The sequence below is a fragment of the Cnephaeus nilssonii genome (genome assembly GCF_951640355.1).
Source record: "Cnephaeus nilssonii genome assembly, chromosome: 21".
NCBI lineage: Eukaryota > Metazoa > Chordata > Mammalia > Chiroptera > Vespertilionidae > Cnephaeus > Cnephaeus nilssonii.
Window position 1 is genome coordinate 19,160,509 of NC_137092.1, and position 26,495 is coordinate 19,187,003.

General features: G+C 37.9%; 1 protein-coding gene across 3 annotated transcripts in view; it reads right to left on the bottom strand.

Moving 5' to 3' along the window:
• Positions 1-26,495, bottom strand: part of RC3H1 (ring finger and CCCH-type domains 1) — a 63,002-nt gene that overhangs the window by 27,527 nt on the left and 8,980 nt on the right. For 2 of the 3 annotated variants that reach the window (XM_079761537.1, XM_079761535.1), the window contains exons 2-9: positions 18,152-18,550; positions 14,743-14,863; positions 13,814-14,053; positions 13,221-13,396; positions 12,248-12,448; positions 10,069-10,201; positions 5,354-5,472; positions 3,592-3,704 (exon numbers count right to left, since the gene is read on the bottom strand). In XM_079761537.1, coding sequence (XP_079617663.1) covers positions 3,592-3,704; positions 5,354-5,472; positions 10,069-10,201; positions 12,248-12,448; positions 13,221-13,396; positions 13,814-14,053; positions 14,743-14,863; positions 18,152-18,382 — 1,334 coding nt within the window. In that variant the 5' untranslated portion in view covers positions 18,383-18,550. The remainder of the gene's footprint in view (positions 1-3,591; positions 3,705-5,353; positions 5,473-10,068; positions 10,202-12,247; positions 12,449-13,220; positions 13,397-13,813; positions 14,054-14,742; positions 14,864-18,151; positions 18,551-26,495) is intronic. The other variant, XM_079761536.1, reaches the window with a different exon arrangement.

The following is a 26,495-nucleotide window of genomic DNA, read 5'->3' on the forward strand; positions in this document are numbered from 1 at the left end:
AGAAACTGTTTGTTTGTTTTTTAAATATATTTTATTGATTTATTACAGAGAGGTAGGGAAAGAGGTAGAGAGTTAAAAACATCGATGAGAGAAACATCGATCAGCTGCCTCCTGCACACCTCCTACTGGGGATGTGCCCACAACCAAGGTACATGCCCTTGACCGGAGTTTTAAGTTTTAAATACCTCAGCGTCTGTTTTAAATTTCAGTCCGCAGGCAGATGCTCTATCCACTGAGCCAACCAGTTAGGGCTAGAAACTGTTTTAATGCTCCAAAACTATTATTGCTCCTACTGATAAAGTCTTTTTTCAGTATTTCATCAAACACTGGGTAGTATCAATCTTTGTTAACTGATAGTTCAAAAATACCAAGTTTTGTTTTTATTTGCATTCTTGAGCAATTAGTGAAGTTGAACAGAGTTTCACACGTTTATTGGCAATGAGTATTCTTCTGCTTTGCTCATTTATCATCATATTCCATCTTTCCACTGGTTCTACATTCTTACAGATTTATAGGAGTTCATTCTAGGTTAGGGATTATCAGCCCTTGTATATCATTTCCCCACTAATCTTTTTTCTTTCAATTGTGGTGTTTAGGACATATCTTAGTTTTTAATTTTTATATAATCAAATTTATAAATCATCTTCTTTATGGATGCTAGGTTGTCAGGCTTCCAAAATCCTTTCCTACTATAAAATTATGTAACAACAACAAAAATCTCTAAGTACTCTATAGTTTCCTTCTTAAATATTTAAATCTCGGATACATTTGTAATTCATTTTGGTATAAAGATAAGAACCAGCTGTAATTATTTTTCCAAACGGATAGCAGTTATTTCATCATCTTTTTTATTATTGATATAAAACTAGAGGCCTGGTACACGAAATTCATGCATGGGGGGGGGTGGGCAGGAAGGGGGGTGTCCCTCAGCCCAGCCTGCACCCTCTCCAATCTGAGACCCCTCGAGGGATGTCCGACTGCCCGTTTAGGATCGGGCCTAAAAGGGCAGTCGGACATCCCTCTCACAATCCAGGACTGCTGGCTTCCAACTGCTCGCCTGCCTGCCTTCCTGATTGCGCCTAACCACTTCTGCCTGCTAGCCTGATCACCCCCTAACCACTCCCCTGCCAGCCTGATTGATGCCTAATTGCTCCCCTGCCAGCCTGTTTGCCCCTAACTGCCCTCCCCTGCAGGCCTGGTCACCCCTAACTGCCTCCCCTGCAGGCCTGGTCCCCCCCTACTGCTCTCCCCTGCAGGCCTGGGTCCCCCCCAACTGCCTGTCCCTGCAGGCCCGGTCACCCCCAACTTCCCTCCTCTGCCGGCCTGGTCACCCCTAACTGCCCTCCCCTGGAGGCCTAATCACCCCCAACTGCCCTCCCTTGCAGGCCTAGTCCTTCCCAACTGCCCTCCCCTGCTGGCCATCTTGTCGTGGCCATCTTGTGTCCACATGGGGGCAGGATCTTTGACCACATGGGAACAGCCAGCCATCTTGTGTGTTGGAGTGATGGTCAATCTGCATATTACTCTTTTATTAGATAGGATATAAGCTTGGTGCATGGGTGGGGGCCAGCTGGTTTGCCCGGAAGGGTGTCCCGAATCAGGGTGGGGGTTCCCTTGGGGCGTGGGGTGGCCTGGGCAAGGGGCCTATGGTGGTTTGCAGGCCGGCCACACCCCCCGGCGACCCAAGCAAAGACCCTGATATCTGGGATTTATTTATCTTCTATAATTGAAATTTTGTAGCCTGGAGCAGAGCCAAGCCTTCTGCTCGCTCCGTGGCGGCAGCCATTTCTGTTGGGATTTATTTATCTTCTATAATTGAAACTTTGTAGCCTGGAGTGGAAGCCTAGGCCAGCCAGGGCTGCAGAAGCTTGGCTTCCTCCATCGCCGGGGGCAACCCTAGCCTCCTGCTCTCTCCAGCTCCGTGGCTGCCGCCATTTTTGTTGGGATTTATTTATCTTCTATCATTGAAACTTTGTAGCATTGAGTGGAGGCCTAGGCCGGCAAGGGCAGGTGGAAAGCTTGGCTTCCTCCATCGCTGGGGAAACCCAAGCCTCCCTCCTGCTCTCCGTGGCCGCAGCCATCTTGGTAGGGTTTATTTGCGTATTCGCTCCTGATTGGCTGGTGGGTGTGGCTTGTGGGTGTAGCAGAAGTACAGTCAATTTGCATATTACTCTTTTATTAGATAGGATGCCTCCTTTGGCACATATGCCCATGTATCTGGAACTCCTTCTAGATTTTCTATTATATTTCATTGATCTATCTATTTCTATGCTCACACCATAGCATTTATATTCATTTTAGCTCATAATACTGGCTAATAGTTACTGATTTAGTTCCTTTTTTTCAGAATTTTCTTGGCTATTTGCACATTACTGTTTAAAAGACAACAAAACCTTTATAATGCCCAGTCTTACCTAAAAATATAGTATTCTTTCATTTATCAATTCTTCCTTTATGTTCCTAGCTAGTCTACTAATTCAATTAATATAAATACTGAATATTTCTTATTACTTTATTACTTGGTATTTGTCTTTTTGTTGCTGTTAATGCAAAAGGAATCCTTAATTTTACTTTACTGGTTTATATGACAGCAAGTCATTTAAAATTTTTTCTGAATTGCCACCTTACTAAACTCATTTCTTTAGCTTCCAGTTTTCTTGAATTGCTCCATGTAATCATTTTAAGTCTATTTTATTCTTACATGCATTTGTTACTACTTCCAGAACATTAAGTAACAGTCTTGCTAGTAGAAAATTTTGCTTTACTCTTAATTTAAATGAGACTACATCTAATTAGTTATAATTAATTATACTAATTAAGTATGATACTCTCATGCTGGATTTTTTATATGTTATTATTGTCCTGATAAGGGATTTTGATCTATTATGGACATTGGGTTTTATTCAAATGCCTTTTCGAATCTTTGGATATGACCACAAGGTATTTCTTCTCTAACCTTAGTAACTAATATCATGCTACCTTTGTAGTTAGCCATGGCATCTATTTTAATGTATTACTGAATTCTAATTTTAATATTTGAGACTTAAGAAATATTAACATACAAGATAAATTTGTAGTTTAATTGTGCTGTTTGTCAAAGTTAGTATTACTGGTTTTATAAAAAAAATTAAAAGGTTTTTCTTTCTATTATGTGCTGGAAAATTTAACATCATTGGAATTATCTGATCCTTGAAATTGAAATTAAACCTGTGAAATTGAACCTAGAAATAAAATAATTCCTTTAATAGAGCAAAGGGCCAATTTTTCCATTGGTAATGCACTATTCAATTAGTTAAAGTCAGTTAAAACTGATGAAAATTCTTAGAACTTTCATTTTTTTGATAGTTATAATGACTCACTTCTAGATTTGGTTAACTATAAATAGTTTCCTATCTTTAGGCAAGATATAAAGCAAGCTGAAAAAACTGATTCAGTTTTCTTTTTAAAATTCTGCATTACTTTCTAAACATTTCCTGTTCATTAAAGAGAATGCACCGACTCCTCTTGTATTTCTCGATGGCAGAAAGTTATTCTACTTAATAATTCAACCTTATCTATTAGAAGGCTGAGTCTAATGCCTTTCTCACTTACTTTTCCAGTTCCTCCTGGGAGTGTGCAAATGTACAGCTGGCCCCACGAGGGCATCCTCCTCTCTGCTTCATATCTCGACACATGTATGTCTTATATTTGCTATGCTGTGGAGGCTAAGACCAAAATCGAAACATTAGACATTAAAAACAGATGGAAATTTTTCACTGCCATTTTAGGATCTTGGTAATCTAGATAAACAATTCAGATTGATTCACACACTTAGCCTACCGTGAGCAAAAGTGCTGGAAAATCATTTTGTCTGAAGTCTCAGGGTCCCAAAATAAGTAAGTTAATTAAAAAGAATGTAGCCAAATTTTCTGATATGTTCTCAAACATGCACCATCACATAAATTCTTGATTAAGTCTCAAGGGAGCACTATGATCTTCTTTCTAGGTTTGTAATGAAAGTCCTAAACCAGTGGTGGGCAAACTGCAGCTCGCGAGCCACATGCGGCTCTTTGGCCCCTTGAGTGTGGCTCTTCCACAAAATACCACGTGCGGGCGTGCACATAGAGTGCGACTGAAACTTCGTGGCCCATGTACAGAAGTCAGTTTTTGGCCTGGGCGAGTCTATTTTGAAGAAGTGGCGTTAGAACACTCAAGGGGTCAAAGAGCCGCATGTTGCTCGCGAGCCATGGTTTGCCGACCACTGTCCTAAACTATTGAAGTTTAGGACTTTCAAATGTTTAAACTGTGTTCTAATATTTGCTTTTAACAATGTGTAGGATAGTATACTTATAATTATGTTTCTTTATAACATACCACAAAATCTACAATAGGCCCTATAACTGAAAAATATTCTGTAACCAATTCTTGACATATAGACTATATCAAAGACTTAACATAACTCCAAAGGTACAAAGGAAACATTATTTACAACTCAGTGATAAGGCAGGGCAACAGATCTGGGAGTTAATATCAAATACAATACTAAGCAAAATGGTATTTAATGTATTTTATCACCTACTGGCAGAATTTCAACGTTATTCTTACTATTTTTGTTACATTCTTTATGTCTAATGGAATAGGGAGTTAAAAAGAGGTTTTAATTTCTTTCATTTCTGAATCAAAACATAAAGCTCTGATCTGTTCTTAAATTGATTATGATAAGTATATCCATATTATTCTACTTGGGACAGTTTTAACATTTATCTCCCAAAGAAGTTAAGAATAGTAAATCATTATTGTTAGTATTTACCTGAGCCAGATGAATTAAAAACAAAGTTTTAATTTCTCAAGTTTATTACTGAAGAATAAAAGATCTAGTGAACCTAACATAAAACCTAAGAACAAAACAAAATTCTGGGGATTAAAATGAAAAAACTCTAGCCACATGATCTATTATATTTTAGTGCCATAAATTTCATTTTAAAATATTTGAGGAAAATTTGGCCCAATGGCATAACAGATATTATGAATGAAAAATGTTAAAATACTAATATAGAAAAAGCATTTACAAATTTGTGAACAGTACTGGAGAGATGTAGCATTAGCACTAAAAAGTGATACCTGTTGTCCAACAGAGATGTAATAGTAACCAAAGAGAATAATTGAATTTAAATTGAATAAACTTTAGCACAGAATCAAATGCTGCTATATCCAATGTGATCAGTGAGTCCAGTACATTATTTCATTCAATGTTGTCACATAAAATTACTAGGCTAATCCAGGAAACTGGCTGCTAACCACACTAACTTACTGTATCATTTCTACAGTCAGAGCTTTAAAATGCTCATGTTACTTCACTGGCTGTGTTTCTTACCTGCTGTTGATCCGCTCCTTTCTTGCTGTGGTTCTGGATGTAATCAACCAGCCCATGTACCACTGTACGCACAGCAACCAATCCATTTTCTAGCTGTTCCCAAGTAGGAGGAGGAGCATCTACACAACAAATAAAAATCAATTTTTTAAACAATGTTATCCAATGTTTTGCTCAATATTAAATTAATAAAGGAGATGTGTCAGCTCTTCAGTAAAATCAACTTAAGCTTCAGGTAATAATAGCTTGTTCTCCTAAACGTCATTGTAAAGAAACAGATATATTCTTCTAAATCTGGGGCTGTAAACTAAAATAGCTATAGGAACAAGGAAGGTAACATAAGGGAATTAAGTAGGCCAGATGATAAATGGCAACTGTCAACAGATGCTTAATTTTGGAAATGACAACAGAAAAAGGCAGAAACTGTGTTGAAATGGAGAGTATGTTTCACATCTAAAGTCATGGTTACTATTAAACCTTAGCTGATGGTTGTTATGTGAAAATGCAAGGCTGGCCCTGCCAGATACTCCACAGTTTCCCAGGGAAAGGTGAAATTTGAGATTTTTTTATGTAAAATTACCCAGTTTTTATATGTTGGTATCTAAAAAATTTGGAATATTTGCAGGCCAACACTGTGTGTACCAAACAAAACTTAACTGTGGATTGTCTACAGGCAACTTAGTTTGTAATGACTATTTTGAAATTTTGTATAAATCAAGTATTGGTAAACAGAATATTTTTAAAGTTTCACAGAAGAGCTAATATATAAAGCAACTTTACTATACATCCTCTTCACTTAGTAGGTTATTTGTCCAGGGCCAGCATTGAGATTTTATAAAGGAAAAATTAACCACAGGGCTTAATATGAAATATTCTTTAAAAGAAATATAAAATGAGAACACAGATGCAGATATGACTTCTGTTGGAAGACATTCTGAAAGATTTAGGTGATGGCATCTAAACTAGGCTTTGAAGGGCACAGGGAATTTTAACAACAAAAGGATGGAGATAACAGAGAAGGTAAAGAGAATAGTCACACACAAAAAGTATTTTTTTTTTTTTTTTGAACTTCTAATTCCCAGGGATTGTTCTCATTGCTGGGGAAGCAGTGGCAACCAAACAAAAATCCCTGTTGTATTCAAGGAGAGGAGCCAGACAATAGATAAGATGAATAACCAAAATACAAAGCATTTTGATAATAATGAATTGAATAAGTAGAGTAAAGGAGGGGGAGTGAGACGGGTACAGGTACATGTAAAATTTCAGACAGGGTAGCCTGAGAAGGCGTCCTTGACAAGGTTATATTTAACCAAAGACCTGAAAGAAAGGTTGATATACTAGGAGAAAAATATTCTAGGGAGAAGGAAGAGGCAGTGCAAAGCCGCTGTGAGAGTACGCCTGGCCTGTATGTGGAGCTGAAACCAGAGAGAAGTTGGATGGAAAAGAGGAGAGACGAAGAGAAAGGTAAAGGAAGACCAGATCTTGGGAGACCTGGTAAGTCATAGAAAAGATTTTGGCTTTTATTGACTGACGAAGGCCCTGAAGAATTTTGAGCAGAGGGGTAACAGAATCACCTTGGCGCCTATGCTCAAACCAGACAGACAACAGGAGGCTATTCTATAGTCCATGAAGAGAGATAAGGGTGTTAGAAGTGAAAGTGATAAGTAGGTGGATTCTAAATGGATTTTACAGGACATGCTGATGGAGCAGATGTACCTTATGAAAGAAAGATAAGTTGAAGATGATATCACCAAGGCCTTTAGACTGAGGAAATGGAAGACCAGAATTGCCACTAACTGGAATGGGGGTGGGGCGGAAGCTTGGAACTCACTTTTCAACTGATTAAGTTCGAAATTCCTATCTGATAGTCAAATAGAGAGGTTGGATATTGAGCAGGCAGGTAGATATAAAAAAGAATTCTGGAAGAAGGTGTGGGCTGGAGATATTATGTTTCATAGATCCTAAAATACCATCAATTGTAACACCACAAACCAGTATTTTATGTGACCCCATAATTAAAAGAAGATTGCTAATTAAGTTATCACATGTCATTGCTTGTTCAAGTGCATTCTAATTTCAGAAATGCTAAGATCTGTAAAAAAACAACTGTAGACTTCAGACTTGAAATAATATTTCAAGCACATTCTAGGGAATAGGTATAAATAGAAAACAGAAAAGATACAAGGATTAAACTCTAGAAGCACTCCAAAAATTAGAGGCTAGGGGGAAAAATGGTTAGAAGCTATGGAGAGGAGGAGAAACCAGCAACAGAGATTGAGAAGGAGGATCCTATAAAGAAAGAAGGAAACTAGGAGAGTAGTGGCCTGAATTCAAGTGAAAAAAGTGTTGCAAAAAGTAAAGTAAACAACAATGTTAAATGCTGTTAATAGTTAAAATACAATTGAGTATCAAGAGCTGATGTATGGAGTCAGCTATGTGTAAGTCACTTGTAACCTTGACAAAAGCACACCGAATTAAGTGGTAGAGATAAATGCCTGGCTACAGTGAGCTCAAGAGAGTGCTATAAAAAGGAGAGAAATAGAGAAACAGAGTGGTGGGTGGATGGCAAACGGTATCAAAAGTGTGTTACAATGAGAGGAATAATTGTACATTTGTATGCTGATAAAAATACTCTAGTAGAGAAGAAAAACTGACAAGAAACAAGTCTGGAAGACAGCCTTGACAAGATGATATTAGTACAGGAGGAGAGAGGGTGGCCTTAGGTGCAAGTACAGTTTATCCACGCTCACATAAGGAGCACAGATTCTACGGCACAGACGCAGGTAGACAGGCTGGGGGTTGATGGAGTGGTGAGCTTGTGAAAGTGCTCTTTTGATTGCTCAGAATGATCAGTGTGTGTGGTGGATCGCTGTGTTCTAGGAATAGATCTAATCTGGTTTGATTAAGCAGTTTTGGTAGTAAATCTACAAAGGTAGATTGATAAAAATTAGAGAGCTCTGAATGCCACAGTCAGGATTTTAAAACCTTATTCAATAGGGTATCACTGAAAGCTTATGAACGTAGCAATGAGAGATATGATTTATTTTGTAGCAGTAAGTGGAATGGATGGCATTCAATCTTAGGAAAAGGACTGAGGCCTCACTAAGGCATATTAATATTAATGGGCATGGGATAAAGAGATATTGTGAAAGAGGAACAGATAGATCCTATTGTCTGGAATGGTATGTAGAGCAAGTGAAAGGAAAAGATCTGAAGTAACACAAAAGACTCAAGTTTTAAGCTCACATACCTCAAGAATGAGGTCATTTACAGAGAATGGGAACATAGGAGGAAGAGAGGGTAATGAATGAAGACGAAATAAGATGATGGTGAATCTCAGAAAGTGGGTCTGGAGTAATGAAGAGAAAACAGTGATAGAGATATTTGGGAGCCTATTCTATATAATAAAAGCCTAATATGCAAATTATTCGACCGGGAGTTCGACCACTTGCTATGACGTGCGCTGACCACCAGGGGGTGGAGCGGAACATGGCAGGCATCAGCAATGTGGCGCTAGCAGTGGGTGTCAGTGGAGGTGCTGCCGGCCCCAAGGAGAGCGGGACCATGGTGGGATGGCGGAGCAGGTGACTGGGCGGTGCCAGGCCAAAGCAGGTGCAAGCGGGGGCCCCAATCGCCCTGCCGATCACCCCGCAGACAGCAAACAGCAGTGGGGGTGGGGGGGGGGTAGGGGCCCGGCCCCAATCAATTGCCCCGCAGGCAGGATGGTAAGAGCAGGTGAGGGGGTGGTGCCAGGCCATGGCAGGGTGTCAGGTGGGGCTGCAAGGCTGGGGGCATGAGCTGGGGCCCAATCCCCGCAGGCCAGCCTGAGGGACCCCACCTGTGCACGAATTCATGCACCAGGCCTCTAGTTATCTATAAAGAGATAATACCTGATGCTGAGAATGAATGACCACCATCAACAGAGTGCAGAGAAAACAAAATTTCAAGAATACAACCAGCCAACTCCTTGATGGGCGGGAGAGGAAAGAATGGTAAAAATAAGAGAGAACTAGCATTTAGACAGGTCAGAAGAAAACCGCAAGACTACAGTTACAAGCTATTACAAGAGTTTCTGTATCAAGAAAGTAGTCAACATTATCAAATGCTGAAGACAAATCAAGTAATTTAAGGACTAAGAAGAAGCCTTTGGAATAAGAAACTGGGAGGTTACTAGTGAATGTTAAGAGGGTTTTATATCAGTAGTGGGAATAAACACAAGGACAACAATAGAATACAAGCTAAAATATCTCAGATGAAGTATTAGGTGAAAAAAATGAAGGTCGGGTGATTTTCAGGTCAAGAAAGAACAGGAAAAGGGGTGAAAATAAGAGAGATACTTGATGGAATGAGATATAGAGAAGGAAAACATGGGACCAAAAACACACAACTAATGACATAGGATTTAGAAAAAATTAGAAAACTTTAGTCAAAAAAGATGAGAATGGTAAAATATAGCACAACTTGACAATGAGAGAAAAAAGAAACAAAGGATTTCAGAGAGAATCTACTTTGCTGGTGAAATGAACAGCATAATAAAAAGTATTAAATAAATATTAGTTGAAGTAATATAGACAGACAAAAATGGGGGCAGAACTTAAATACTGTAGAAGAAATCTGCAATAGCCATTCTCAGAATGGTAACAAAAAAATAATTAAAAGATTCATTGAGCAGCACTGAGGCACACATAGGACAGTCCATTAACATTCCTTGGGTTTACCTGGACTAGGGTCAATGTTTGCTAATAGCTCCAAATGGGGTCTTAGTCGGTTCAAATTTGCTGGATCTCCAGTTCGCTGGAGAGCAATTGTTAGTTCCTGGACACTTTGTGCAAAAGAGGCTGGAGTCTGCAACTTAAAAAAAGAAAAATATTAACTCTCCAAAGGCCAGAAAATCCTTGGGGGGGGGGGGGGGAGAGATTATTTATAATATCACAATCATTTTTGCAATTTATTAAATTTAATTTTACCCTTCCACACATCCCAAGCTTTGGCCAGATATGTACTGTGCCCTTGCTTCCCTCTGCTATCACATTCCTTACATGTGAGACCTCTCTCAATTCTCAGTTTGGAAGTACTCTTTTATGTTCTTACAGTTTGACTGGATCTTGGGGTCCTTCCAAATAACTGAAATTTGGAAAGATAGTCTAGAAATAATGCTATACAAAGGACAGAACAATGAAAATGAACTCAAACTCAGTTTGAGTTCAAATTCTGTTATAGACCAAAGATCATGACACGGGCTATAATCTTTACAGACTCTCCCTAAAAATCAATGGGGGAAAAATATCCTCAGATGAGGATTAACAAGAAAAACTATCATTACAAAAGTTTCAATATGCTATAATCAGTCAGTCGCATTATTTCAGACCTAAAAGTTGCAGGTAAAGTTTGGCTAAAGGTATCTAGGGGCCCTAGCCAGTTTGGTTCGTGGATACAGCACTGGCCTGCGAACTGAAGAGTTGCAGGTTTGATTCTGGTCAAGGGCACGTACCTTGGATGCAGGGTTGATCCCTAGCCCTAGTCAGAGCACATGCAGGAGGCAACCAATCAATGTGTCTCTCTCACATGGATGTTTCTCTCTTCCTCTCTCCCTCCTCCTCCCTCCCTTCCACTCTCTCTAAAAATCAATGGGAAAATATCCTCATGTGAGGATAAACAACAAAAAAAGGTATCTAGGGAAGACTTATAAGACAAAAGAAGTAATATATATCATATTGAAAATTTTGCACCAAGTAGTTATAAAACACATTTCCCAATTCTCCTTTAACATCAATATTCTAATCATTCAAAGAATTCTATTTTGGGGAACAGGAGAGAGAGAGAGAGAGAGAGAGAGAAAGAGACAGAGAAAAGCAGAGTAGCCCAGAAAGAGGCTTGGTGATTAAAAACATGGATTCTAGAGTCAGAATACCCCAGTTCAAATCCAGATCTGTCACTGGAGAAATGTATTTAACCTCTCTGTCTCTGTGTAAAAGGGATGATAGAGGGCTGTTGGAGAAGACTAAATGAACTGTTTAAACTACCAGGCACATAGTAAGCTCTCAGTAAGTGTTAAATATTTGGGCAACATCTTGACCTTATTTCTCTCAGTTAATGGTTGGGTAACTCTAAGTATATCATCTCTATGGTTATAAGTATATAAGGTAAAATAGTAAAAATTAAATTAAATACTATTATTGAACATAATATATTTACAAGGTATTTTTATAGCACTTTCATATATTTCATATTGAATTACAACACATTTATGGTATGCTCCAAGTTTGTTTGTTTTTTAGTATGCTCCAGTTTTAAGAGAATTAAAATTAGCTCTTAGAGTCAGAAATAAATAAAATTCATGTGAACTCTAGTGTTTTCATCATCATAACAAACAACAGAAAGTAAAAATAAGTTTACTGAAAATTTGATCAAACTTAGAATGGTTGGTAAAATTCTAATGGTTGGTGAAAATTTTCTGCTGAGAATAATATGAAGCCTCAGTGTGTACATCTTCCAGACCATTAAATGGCTGCTACAGGCAGACAATAAAGGCACTTAGGAAATGGGTTTAACTAACACAGTGAACAAAACTCAGAGAACAGTAAAAGTAGGGAGAGAGGCAATGATATAAAAGAAATGCCAGCTTCTCAAAAATGAGCGAATGCATGCTGGAAAAAGCATTAAAACACTAATGAAATATTATATGAAAAATGTCAATTATACCTCAATTTAAAAAAATCTTTATGTTAGCAAACTGGTATTTTGATGTGACTAGTTATGACATGACACCGGACTATAGAGAATATAACTTAAAGGAGTGTGACATATAGTACTCACTTTAATACACACTTGTTAAATAAATGAATCAACAAAATTCCAGGATTACTGCAAGAAGTAAGGAACAACAAAAGGTTCTACCTTGTCAATAATGGATTGCATATGAGATTTGTGAGACTGGTCTCCATACAGCAAAGAGGACCACTGGTCTGGTGCGATTCGTAAGCCTGCTTCCATAGCAATCTGAACTATCTGGGAGTCATGCTCTCGCCGTAGAGCTTCATAGGTCCTGAATTCTTCTTTTAGTTGCATCAAAGAGGAGTCTTCATCACGTTTGGTGACCTAACAAGACACACATAATCTCACTGTGAGTCAGGTGAGGAACAAAATGGGCTTATTCTTTATAAGAGCATCTATAGATAACAGATAATTTTCTTAAAAAAAAATGTTTTTAGTGATTTCAGAGAGAGGAAGGGAGAAGGAGAAATAGAAACATCGATGAAAGAGAAACACCAATCAGCTGTCTCCTGCACACCCCCTACTGGAGATCGAGCCTGAAACCCAGGAATGTGCCCTGACCTGGAAATCAACCAGTGACCTCCTGGTGCAAGGGACAACACCCAACCAACTGAGTCACACTGGCTGGGCATAACAGGTAATTTTTAATGTAACAAACAAATTTCTTATAGTAACAATAGCAAGGTTAAAATGGAGCACACCATTCTGCGATATAAAACATTTCCCCTTTTATAGATGTCAAAATCCCTGGAATGATATCAGAACAAAGAGCCAAACACAACTTATTTCCTGCTTCAATGACTCTCTATCCAGACCAATTCTCCTTGTAGTCTTGGTAGAAAACTGACCCAGCTTATTAGTCTCTCCAAATAGAAAAATCTATAAGCCTCGGTTTGATCTATGTTGTTCAATATCTAACATACAAATTTAATACAAAAAGATTTAAGTTTAATAGGATGCCATCTGTATTCTTTAAAAGAAAAGTTGTTGAATTTTCTGAAAAGACTCAGGCAACTTTATTAAACTAAAAGTTTTATTAATTGTTTAGGGAACGGACAATGTTTCCTTTAAGCTGAAATGTAACAGAGGTTCATACCTTGAAACAGGAGGCTCTATACAGGAGCTGGACAACATGCCCAATGCTAGTTTTAGAGGCTTGAGGGAACCGTGGCTCTAACCTTTGCACCACAAAGAGAACCAATACTTTTCTTGACAAAGCAGAACCATCTTCTAAAGCCAGGAGAACCAACTTTAGAGCTTCCTCCTGCATTGCTAGGAAGAGTTGGGCAAAATCAAAATTTATCATGTGCAGGGATAAGATAAATTCACTTATTAAAAGGGCAATACTCAATAATTTTTACAGGTATCAGTTAAATAGACAACGCAATGATAGACAGTTACGCTTTTTAACCTTTTGGGGGCTTTTTGTATTACATTTTATTTATGAAAGAAATAAAAAGTCAATACATTCAAGAAAAATGTCTATCAAAATGAATAAACTTTTGGCATTAAGGGAAAAGTTAAGTGCTCTGAAAAACTGACGTGGAATCACCCAAGCCATAGTTATCAAGTAGAATATTGCTTGATAACAACAGAATTTGCAATGAACTAGCCGTTGTATGTATTTATATTCCCCAGACCATACTTTAAGAATTACTAGTGTAGTATGTATGGAATTTAATTCTATACCTGGTCCAAGGAACTGGCAGCCCCGAGCCCTTACTGCTGCCCAAAGATTAGAAGAGAGTTGCTGAGGATTCTGGTGCTGGAGAATGAGCTCTGTAACTGTTCGTTCACCTAAAGATCGAGCTGCTCGCATGGCACGAATCCTGCCTTCTTCTTCCACTAGTTGGCAGTGGACCAGAGTCACCAGCTTCCTCTGCATTGGGCGACTCAGAACACTCTGAGTAGTGCTATTCAGACCCACTCCTTCAAATAGAGTAAAAAATTATTTCTAGGTTTACAATGCAATTTCAGAGAGTTCAGAAAAACTTCCTCAGATGGGCTGATTGACTTATGGGTTCTACTAGAATATTTAAAATGAATAACAGAATTACACAAGTGAAGCATTTTTAAAAGTATACAACAAAAGCTGTTACTTCATGCAAATACGACATTAATGACATTAAATATACCATTATTCATTTTAATCATGGAGAAATAAAGATGAAAAGGCCCGACAATAATAATTAGTTTAAGACCTAAATCTGGAGGTCATAACAGTTCTGACATATTATTTCATAGTGAAATAATAAGCTGTAATGGCAAGATAGTAATGGCAACTTCCAATTTTATTACCTTCCCTATAGCACAACATATAAAACTGAATAGAAGGCAGACAATTCAGAGTTGCCAAATGATAGCGAGCCCTTCTGAAACCATTACTACATTTATACTTATACTTATTTCTGTAACTCATTCAAATGTTTCCAACATCACATAAACTCTCAATTCACTACTTTGTTTGATAAGTTTTGTAATAACATTATTTAGCACTAGTGAGTTTAACTTACACTAAATAAATTTCATTAACATTCATTTACAGCCCACAATTTTTATGGTAATAAAAGTATTTTTAATAAACATGTGCTTAGCATTACTAACTGCACCCGACTTACCTCTAGCGCTGCTGAGTGGTTTCAGGTACAATGCTAATTCTTCTACACATTTCCTGGCTTCGTCATAATGCTTTGTATCTTCAACCCCACTACACAATGTAACGGGCTGCTGCTCAGGGACCTAGAGATCAAAAGAAGAGGTCTGCGTCAGTGCTTACTAATCAATTAAACAAGTGCTTTTTTTAGTATGCTTTATGCACTGCCATTTAACACCAGTAATATCAAAACTCCCATTAAATTTACTGGATTCTTAAAGAACTTCATATTCTTTTAAGTGCTATTCCTCTCATATTTCTTTCCACTCCTACCCCAGCCCAAAAAACTAATTTATTCTCTGTCTCGATAAATTTGCCTATTTTCGACATTTCATATAAATAGAACATAGAATGATACAATAGCTTCCAAAGTAGCTGCACCATTTTTGCATTCCCACCAACAATAAAGGAGTTTCTGTTACTCCACATCCTCACCAGCAATTGATGTTGTGTTTTGGATTTTAGGTATTCTAATTGGTGTGTAGTAGTATCTCAGTGTTTTAATTTGTAATTCCAAATGACAAATGCTGCTGAGCTCATTTATTTGCTCAGATGCCATCTGTATATCTTTTTTGATGAAGTATCTGTTCAGATCTTTGTCTATTTTAAAATTATGTTCTTTTTAATAAGCTGTAAGAGTTCTTTGCATATTCTAGATGCAAGTTTCTTACCAGATATGAGTTACAATTATTTCTCTCATTCTGTGGGTTTTTCTTTCACTCTCTTGACAATGTCCTTTGAAGCACAAAGTTTTAAATTTTGATTTAGTTCAATTTATCTTTTGTCTTGTGCTCCTGAGTGTCATATCTTAAAAAAACCACTGCCTACTCCAAGGTCATAGATATATCTAGGCCTATATTTTTCTTCTAAGAGTTTTGTAATTTTAGCTCCTACATTTACCCTTTGTTCCACTTTGAGTCAATTTTTGTACATGATGTGAGGTAGAGGTCCAATTCATTCTTTAACATTTGGATATCAAGTTTTCCCCAATCATTTTGTTGGAAAAACTGTTTTTTCCCCATTGAATGACCTTGGCAACCTTGGCAAAAAAATCATCTGACCGTACATTGGGTTTATTTCTGAACTCTCTATTCTGTTACCAGGACCTAAATATGTCTTTATGCCAGTACCATACTCTCTTGATCACTTTAGTTTTGCAGTTTCAAAATCAGAAAGTGTGATTCTTTTTTGTTCTTCTTTCTCAAGATTGTTTGGCTATTTGAGGCCCTTGTGATTCCATATAAATTTTAGGGTGAATTTTTCTATCTCTGAAAAAAAGAACCACCACTGGGATTTTGATAGTGCTTACACTAAACCTGTAGATTACTTTGGGTATATTGTCATCTTAATAATACAAAGTCTGCCTATCCATGAGCACGTGATGTCTTTCCCTTTATTTATATCTTTTTAAATTTCAGCAAAGTTTTGTAGTTTTCAGAGTACAAGTCTTTCACCACCTTTGCTAAAATTATTCCTAGTTATTTTATTCTTTTTGACACTACTGACTTACATATGTGTTTTTTAAAAAAATATTTTTATTGACTTCAGAGAGGAAGGGAGAGAGAGAAATATCAATGATGAGAGAATCATTTATCGGCTGCCTCTTGCACACCCACTATTGGGGATTGAACCCGAAACCTGGGCATGTGCTCTGACTGGGAATAGAAGACCTCCTGGTTCATGGGTCTATGTTCAATCATTGAGCCGAACCAGCCTGGGCTGGAATTGCTTTCTTAAATTTCCTTTCGGATTGTTCATTGTTAGTATAGATATACAATTAATTTTTGCGTGTTGATTTTTTAACTGCAACTTTGGTTAATTAATTTATTAGCTCAAACTTTTCTCTTTTGTTGTTGTTATTCTTCTCCTGAAGATACTTTTTCCATTGACTTTTAGAGAGAGTAGAAGGGAGGAAAGAAGAGGGAGAGAGGGCGAGAGAAACATTGATGTGAGAGAGACACATCGATTGGTTGCCTCCCACACATGCCCCAACCAGGGTCAGGGATCGAACCTGCAATCAAGGTACATACCCTGGACCAGGAATCAAACCTCTGACCCTAACCACTGAGAACCACCGGCCAAGGCTCTAACAGTTGTTAAATGGAACTTTTAGGGTTAAAATAGTGGATATTATGTATTAAATGCATACGATGCTACCCTCAAATTTCACAAACATTAACTGTCTCAGTTAAGATATGAGGACGACTTACTCATTTTGTAGGGAAAAAATCAGTTCATCCTTAGATATCTTTACGAAAAGATATCTGCCTCCTGCATGCCCCCTATTGGGGATTGAGCCTGCAATCTGGGCATGTGCCCTGACCAGGAATGGAACCAGTGATCTCTCCATGCATGGGATGACACTCAACCGAGCCACGCCAGCCAGGGCCAATAAGTCTATTTTTAAAACGTTTCCAAAATGTCATACTGGAATTTTCAAAATAAAAAGAAAAATGATTGTGAAATAAAAAATTTAAGTATAGGAAGAAAAGAAAAAGCTGAACTTTCCCTTTGGACAAATATTTTATAGTATTGTTGATGACATCGAAACAAGTATGTAAGTAAATTAAGTTTTCCTTTTGAATAAGAACTGCTCTTTTTACCTTCAACATACATAATATTAACCTTCTCTACTTTCTGCAGCCTTTAGGAAGATCTGAGTAGGGTTAGATCCAAAATTTCAGTATATTTATTCCGATAATGATTTACGGTAAACAGATGGTACTTTGGACATTATGCAAATTAATCTAGTTAGGGGTTATTTAAGTGAATCATATCTAGCTTTCAAAACCCTGCCTCCCATGACTTTGTGAAGCCTTCTGAAGATACCACTGATCTTGAATTTAAGAATACTGACATAAAACTTTCAAAGTATTACTTTCAGAATTACCACACTAAACTTTATGGTTATCTAGGGATATTTGCTCCTACCGTAGATAAATGGTTCCCAAAGGCTGCGGGCTACAGTTTCTTGTCACCTTCTTCTTCTTTCATTTTGATTAATGTCTACTAAGTAAAACTGTCTGAAGCAGCTTCACTTTTCTTATTAAGTAAAATGCAATGGTTTTGTGAATAATATTTTCCTCAATATAAGAGGTCCTTGTGACTTCTTAGGTTTCTCTAGTGATCTGAATTGCTAAATTTGTTGAGAAAGTTGGACCACCAGATTAAAACATTGTTACCATATTATGACAGAAACACTGGACTACCACGGCAAGTCTCCTAACAGAATGAAATAAAGGATTGGCATAGTACTGAACAGAATTTTATCTATTTAAATAGAGGGCAATGTTACCCAGTTTTAATTCAACAAGTTTGCCTCAGGAGGAAAACATACACAGAAATTAAAAAGTATAGTAGGTCACCCATCATACCTGAGCACCCACTAGCTGAAGCAACGCTGAGTTCACGGGAAGGAGCTCAATGTCTGTATTGATAGTGGTCTGGTCAAATGGGCAAGCCTTCCGGTGGAGTTTATTCAGGCACATCTTGCAGACAGTATGGCCACAACCCAAACTGATGGGCTTTCGAATTGTTTCGTCGAAAGTCTGAGTGCAAATCGGGCAGGAAAGGAAATCCGTCCACTGTGGAGCTTGTACAGGCATTGCTTCTGGAGTTGCAATTCACTAACACACACACACACACACACACACACACACACACACACACACTATCTAAAGCAAAGATTCCACTGGAATCAAAATCTTTGAAAAAAGTTTATCTTTTTTTAATAGTTTCTGTAGATACAGTCAGCACATAGTGTGAAATATAACCTGGAAAACAAAGAAAAAGAAAAAAAATCAATCTCCCTTTTTAAATTAAACTGTCTTCTCAGCCTACTACCTCCAACCTTTTATAGTGAATTTATATCACCATACCCTCTTTTTGCCCTTTTACAGAATTAGAGCCATAATAAAACATCCAATCTCAGCCCCTCAATTTAAAGATGAGATACAGACCCCAGAAAGATAGAATAACTTGCCTAAGGTGACACACAAAGTTAGTAATAAAATTAAAAGACCCAAGACCTAAGTCTCTCAAGTTTATCTAAATCTGTGATTGTTTTATATTTAAAAATTAGCCTTTTTAAGGTGGTCAATAATATTCTGTTTTTTAATCTGTACACCAGTTACATGAAGTTGTTCACAGCTGTGAAGTTTTATCAAGCTCTACACTTAAAATATGTACATTCCTGTTGTATGTTACCCCTCAATAAAGAGGGAATTGGCCCAAAATAAAAACTACCTTAAAATACTTTATCATCAAATTCGGTATGGGTAATGAGATAAAAAGAAATTGTAGTGTTTTTTTATGGTTTATTTTTAAGATTTATATTTAAGGATTTTAGATATTCTTTTTTTTTAAATGTTTTATTTTATTGATTTTTTAGAGAGAGAGGAAGGGAGAGGGAGGGATAGATAGAAACATCAATGATGAGAGAGAAACATCAACCGCTGCCTCTTGCACGCCTCCCACTGGGGATTTAGCCTACAACCTGGGCATGTGCCCTGACTGGGAATCGAACCATGACCTCCTGGTTCATAGGTCTATGCTCAACCATTGACCCATGCTGGCTGGGCAATAAAAATATATTTTAAAAAATAATAAATAAATAAATCTCTAAATGTTTATATTAATAAAATGAATAATTAATATTATCATTTTTCAGGGCTTTTTGTTTTACAAAGAAATAAGATCTCCTAGTAAGAAAAGTATTTCAGCCGAAACCGGTTTGGCTCAGTGGATAGAGCGTCGGCCTGCGGACTCAAGGGTCCCAGGTTCGATTCCGGTCAAGGGCATGTACCTTGGTTGCGGGCACATCCCCAGTAGGGGGTGTGCAAGAGGCAGCTGATCGATGTTTCTCTCTCATCGATGTTTCTAACTCTCTATCCCTCTCTCTTCCTCTCTGTAAAAAATCAATAAAATATATTAAAAAAAAAAAGTATTTCAATGAACAATAAACAATAAGACCAATGACTCATTCTACCAGCTCAGAAACTAGTCTGCAGATATCCAACTCCAACTCTCATAGCTGCTGTGTAGCCACTCAATTCAAATCCATGCTTCTGCAAAATAACAAATAACTATATGTTGTGAGCCTCAAAGGTTTAACTGTGGTTAAAGCAACTGCTAAAGAGCTGCTATAAACTTACGACAACATGATATCACAGAGCTTAGTTTTCTGAGAACAATCCATGTGTCAGGCATTATTTTAGGTATTTTCAGATGCTTCTCTTATTTAAATACTAGAGGTCCAGTGCACGAAATTTGTGCACTGGTAGGGTCCCTAGCAGCTGCTGGTCAGGGCCTCCCTCCCTTCCCCTGGCCGGCCCTGCCCCCTGGTCGAACTCCTGGACAACTCCCAGTTGAGGGGACAATTTGCATACTATGCTTTTATTATATAGGATCTACCATAAATCTAAATCAAAATATAAACTTCCACCAGTAACCAGTATCTGTTAGGTATTTTAGCATTTTCAGTGTTCTATACACAGTACCTTATTAACTGAATGCTCACAGCAATGATGTAATGTCATTATCTCCATTTTAAAGACAAAGAAACTAAAGTACAGCCTGGTCAGTGTGGCTCAGTTGGTTGGAGTGTCGTCCTGTACACTGAAAGGTTGTGGATTCAATTCCTGGTCAGGGTGCACACCTAGTTTGAGGGTGGTTCAGTCCCCAGTCAGGGCACATATGGAAGGCAACCAATTGTCACAGTGATGTTTTTTTTCGTTCTCTCTCTTCCCCTCTCTAAAAGCAATAAGCATACCCTCAGGTGAGGATTAAAAAGAAAAAGAAAAGAAATCAAAGTACATAGAAGTACTCAAAGACACAAGACTAGTAAGTGGCAGGATTGGGACTCAAACTCAGTCAGACCTAACTCCCAAACTGGTACTTTTAAATCCTATAATTTGTGCCACCTTACAGATGAAAGTTAATAGTCACTAAAGTGAGAGAGCTTTTAGGGGTGATGGAAATGTTCTAAAATTGGATTATGGTGATGGTTGCACAATTCTGTAAATTTACTAAAAATCATTGAACCTTGCACTTAAAATAAGTTAATTTTATAGTATGCAAATTATACTTCAATAAAGCTGCTAAAATAGTCATTAAAGGCTTTTTATAAAAGGTTAGTTTCAAATTTTTAAATGTAATAACTTAAAAATATAAAGACACTTCAGATTTGTTCTATGAGCACAGCAATACCACTATTAAATAATTATATTGCTTTGAGGATTTCATCCACATATTACAAACTGACATTTTAAATGTTGTTTGAAAACATATTACCATCTCCTCTATTACAGGTCATCTTATCTGCTTCTCATTTAGAGGGTGAAACATAGAAATTAAAATTCATCAAGTATCTACTCTGGGCCAGTCACTCTTCTGAGGCATTACTAGGCCCATCTATACTAATAAAAGGGTAATATGCTAATTAGACCAGGAGACCTTCTGGACGTCCTTCCGGACAAAGCCATGGTGGCGGGGCTGAGGCCGAGGTGGTTAGGGGCGATCAGGCCAGGAGGGGAGGGCGATCAGGCCGGCGGGGGGTAGGGGCAGTTGGAGGCGATCAGGCCAGCGGGGGGGAGGGAGGGAGGGCAGTGGAGGCGATCAGGCCGGGAGTGGGGGACAAGCAGGCTGGCAGGGGGGCAGTTGGGGGCGATCAGGCTGGCAGGGGGGGCAGTTGGGGGCGATCAGGCCAGCAGGGGGGGGCGCAGTTGGGGGCGAGTAGGCCAGCAGGCAGAGTGGTTAGGGGCGATCAGGCAGGCAGGCGGGCGAATGGTTAGGAGCCAGCGGTCCTGGATTGCAAGAGGGATGTCTGACTCCTAGTCGGACATCCCCCGAGGGGTCCCAGATTGGAGAGGATGCAGGCCGGGCTGAGGGTCACACACACCACCTCCCCCACCTCCCCCCGTACATGAATTTCGTGCACCGGGCCACTAGTTTTATAGAAAACTGCTGAGCTGCTGCAGCATTAAATAACTTGCCCGAAGCTATAAATTGTGGAACTGAGACTAAAACTCAGCTCTTATATGAATTGAAGCATAAGTTGCTCTGAGAAAGATATTATATCAAACAAAACTTACTGTCTGTAAGAAGGCAATCTTGGTCTATTCCCACCCACCCTACCCTATGAGATGAGTTTAACTCATTATTCTTGGCCTTAACTTAACCTACCATTTCTCTGGAACATTTCCATAGCAACCAACATGCAGGGCAACACCAGAGAAAAATTTTTAACTATCTTGAAAAATAAAGCTAAAAGCAGGAAATAAAAACAAAAAGAAGAAAATAAGTGAAAGCTTATTATAACTATTCAGTGTTATAATTCTCAGAAGAATATAAATTAATTTACAGATAAAATAGCAGTCGGAGATGTTTAAGAGCAACATTTCTCCAGCAATAATACCCTGTGAAGAAAGACTCGATTGCACAACATCCTAGATATAAATAATTTCATATGCTAATGTTAGTACTAATAGAGAAATACTTGGGACAAGTATGATGAGAAGGGCTTTTGAGTTAGAGGGGGAAAGGCCTGAAAAATAGAACTTGATAAAGAAGGGTTAAGAAAGCTTCAAAGGGTTCAATTAGGTAGCTTGCTTACCCAGTGTGCAGAGGGACAAAAAGAAACATTTCTACCTCCAACTTAATGACAAATTTAGAAGAAACAGTAAAAAAAGATAAATCCATTCCTGGGGAAGCTGCCTGATCTGAAGCAGAAATAGCCTGTGAATGACCGTGTCTAACTTTGTGTAGGTAGTCTGAAGCTCCAGGTTTCTATTCTATGTAACAAAGTTACACGTTGTGTGTAAATGTGCTATGCTGAAGAGGACAATCAGCAGTTATTAAGAGGTGATAGAATGACAAGGCCAGACTCAAAAGCATCATCAAGATCCTTGAAGCAGAAAAACCGTACCCATTATAGCAAAACAGCAAAGAATTATTTTCTTCTTTTAGTTTTTGCATTAATACTCTGTGGAGTGGTACATATACTATACTGTCAAGTACATAAATATATCATCATCATTTAGTGGTAACCCAAACATCAAGGACATAATGAGAACTAATAAAATCAAGACAATTTTGGAATATACCAGGCATTTTAGTTCATCTGTCTTCTGTTAACTGCTTTCAAATTAAATGCAAACTTCTGAAACTGGCTGTTTCCTTTGTAAAAATTGGTGTCTCCTTAATTAAGGTTGTTTGCTAAATCATAAAGATAACTCAGTCCCATACAAAAGATTCATGAATAAATTTTGAAAACTAGGCCAAATATTTTAATGAGACTTTAGTTTTTCATATCACATCTTGAAATTGTCCTCCTGCTACAATAATGGCTCCTTTTTGTAGAGGAAGTTTGCTCCCTGTGTACCCAGAAGTTATTTTGAGACACAATGACAAATCTGATTGGCAAGTAGTCAATAATCTTGAATGTAGGGGAAAAAACTCACAATGAAAAGAAAATCTAACTGTGCCTCATAAATTTATATTTCAGATTGTTAAATACTAATCTATAGAATGAGAAATCCAATGAGATTGAGACATTTTAAGGAGTAGCACTAATATTATTTCTTTAACTTATCCCACTTTACTATTTCTTTCCCACCAGCACAGTTAAATCCTTGTTTCGAGAAGCTAAAAAACACATTTCTATCTCCCACCTGTCTTACTTAAATTTTTTTTTAAATCATTCAATCCCTGTCCCTGTCTTCTCCTAGACTCTATTTTCTAATCCCTTACCTCTCAGTTTTCAAACAACACTTTCCCCGAACCACTATTTTGAAATGACTTTAACTGGCATATCATAAACCTTCATATGAAGTTCAATGGTCACATTTCAGTCCTTATCTTTCTTCTTTCTATACAGCATATATAATGTTGACCAGTTGCCTTAGCCAGTTTGGCTCAGTGGATAGAGCATCGGCCTGCGGATGGAAGGGTCCCAGTGTTTGATACCAGTCAAGAGCTAGGGCACTGACACGTACCTTGGTTGCAGGCTCCTCCCTGCTCCAGGCTCATGCAGGAGGTAACCAATCGATGTGTTTCTCTCACATCAATATTTCTGTCTCTCTCTCTTCCACTCTCTCTAAAAATCAATGGAAAAATATACTCCGTTGAGGATTTTAAAAAAAATTAATGTTGACGAGTTATTATAGCAAATGCTACCCCACTTTGGCTTCTATAATGGCACACTATCCAAGTATGGCAGGCCACTCCTTGTGTGCCACTCTTGAGGGCTTCTCCTTCTCTGTCCATCCTTGGAATATGTGTGGTTCCCTCAGATTCCTTCCTCTCTTCTCGTCTCTACAAAATTTCCTTGAGTGATGTCATCTATTTTTCAGTTTTCAACTATCAACTAGATGCTGATGACTTCCAAATCTATATCTCAAATTCAGACCTCTCTTCTGAGTGCCACGGCCATATAACCAGTTGGCTACTAGTCATTCATGTTTAACTAGGTCTCAAACCATTTCAACCTAATGAAACCTTTTGTTCTCTAAGTCAGTGACGGAATGACTTAGTTGTTGACAGAAGCATTGGGGAATCATCCTTGACTACTTCCTTTTCCTCAAATAACCAATCACCATGTCCTATTCATTTTATTTCTTCAATGTTTCTTGAAATCTTCCCATCCATTCCCAATACCTTAGTTTAGGTTATCAACCTCTCTTACCTGGGTTACTGTGACAGTTTTTTATTTTTTATTTTTTTAAAAATATATTTTATTGATTTTTTTTTTTTTTTTTACAGAGAGGAAGGAAGAGGGAGAGAGAGTTAGAAACATTGATGAGAGAGAAACATCAATCAGCTGCCTCCTGCACACCCACCACTAGGGATGTGCCCGCAACCAAGGTACATGCCCTTGATCGGAATCGAACCTGGGACCCTTGAATCCGCAGGCCGACACTCTATCCACTGAGCCAAACCGGTCAGGGTATGTGACAGTTTTTTAATTGGTGTCCCTGTTAACAGTATCCCCATTAAGCAAAGCTAGGCTATATAACTAGATTGTAAATTCCTTAAAATCAGAGAATATCTTGGGGGTTTCCCCCCTCTTGCTTTTTGCTCTATAGTTTTAATATAGAAAAAGTCAGCCAATATACATTAGCAAACCTATCAAGCTGGAGTATTTGTTTTCTCCAAGAGAACGTCAATTAGGCTAATGGAAAACTTTAAGGCCTTAGCATCCAGAATAGCATGCACAGCTCAACAAGGATATATATACAAGACTCGAATACTACTGTAACGAAACTGGACCTAAAAGACATCCATAGAATAGTATATCCAACAACAGCAATTTTTTTTTCAAGTGTACATGGAACACTCTCCAAAACAGGCCATATGCTAGACCAGTACAGGAATCCAAGAACTGTTTAACCCTTCTAGTTTATTTAAAAAATAAACAAACAAAAAACAGACTATGGCAACTATTTCTTTTGAAGAGAACTACAGGAATATTTTACTAGAACACACTGAGAAATACTCAGGGGACTGAAATAGAAAATGACTCCTAATTTTATATATAATATATTGAAGTATGGCATACATACAAAAAGATACACAGATCAAGAAGGTTCAGCTCAATGAATTATCACGAAGTGCACATATCTGTATACCCAACAGACATATTACCAGAACCCCGGCTAGCATAAGGCTCAATAAACCCTTTGTTTTAGAAAAGCGTTCACATGGAAGTTTTTGTTTCACAATCCCAACTACAGGATATTCTGGAAAAGGCTAACTATGGAAACAATACAAAGATCAGTGGTTGCTAGGAGTTGGAGTGGAGGAGGGATGAATAGGCAAAGGACAAAGGATTTTTAGGGCAATAAAAATATTCCATGTATGATATATACTATCATGATAGATACATACCATTACATATTTGTTCAAATCCATAGAATGTACAACACCAAGAGTGAACCCAAATGTAAACCATGAACTCTGTCAATATAGGTTCATCAATTGTAACAAAATGTACCAATCTGGTGGTGGATGTTGACAATGGGAGAAAAGCTACACATGTGTACAGACAAGTAGTACTGTATATGGGAAATCTCAGTACCTTCTTTCAATTTTGCTGTGAACCTAAAACTGCTTTAAAAAATAGTCTTTACAAACAATAACAAAATTAGTAATCAACAACTGAATCTGAAATCTCTCTCAAATATACAGATTTGATACCCCCATCTTTCCTCTCTGCCTCACCATTTTGTCATGTACTTAAGAAGATTCTTAAAGTTTTACCTTAACATCTGAATATAATGAATTAATTAATGGCAATCATTAGGGGAACAGGTGCTGCCACTTCAATATTCAATGATGCTTTCATAAGAATATTACCTGTTTGGGCTCTGTGATAGTCTAAATCAGGCGTCCTCAAACTACGGCCCGCGGGCCACATGCAGGTGTTTTTGCCGTTTTGTTTTTTTACTTCAAAATAAGATATGTGCAGTGTGCATAGGAATTTGTTCATAGTTTTTTTTAAACTATAGTCCGGCCCTCCAACGGTCTGAGGGACAGTGAACTGGCCCCCTGTTTAAAAAGTTTGAGGACCCCTGGTCTAAATTACTCAAAGAGATTTAAACAGAACATTTTCTATTCTACGAATTTTATTTCAAAAAGCCAACTTAAAAAAAAAAAAAAACAGTGGTAGAAAGAAAATAAATTCAAGGGTCTTTTGTACCCTTATGAGCTGGTTTTCATCAA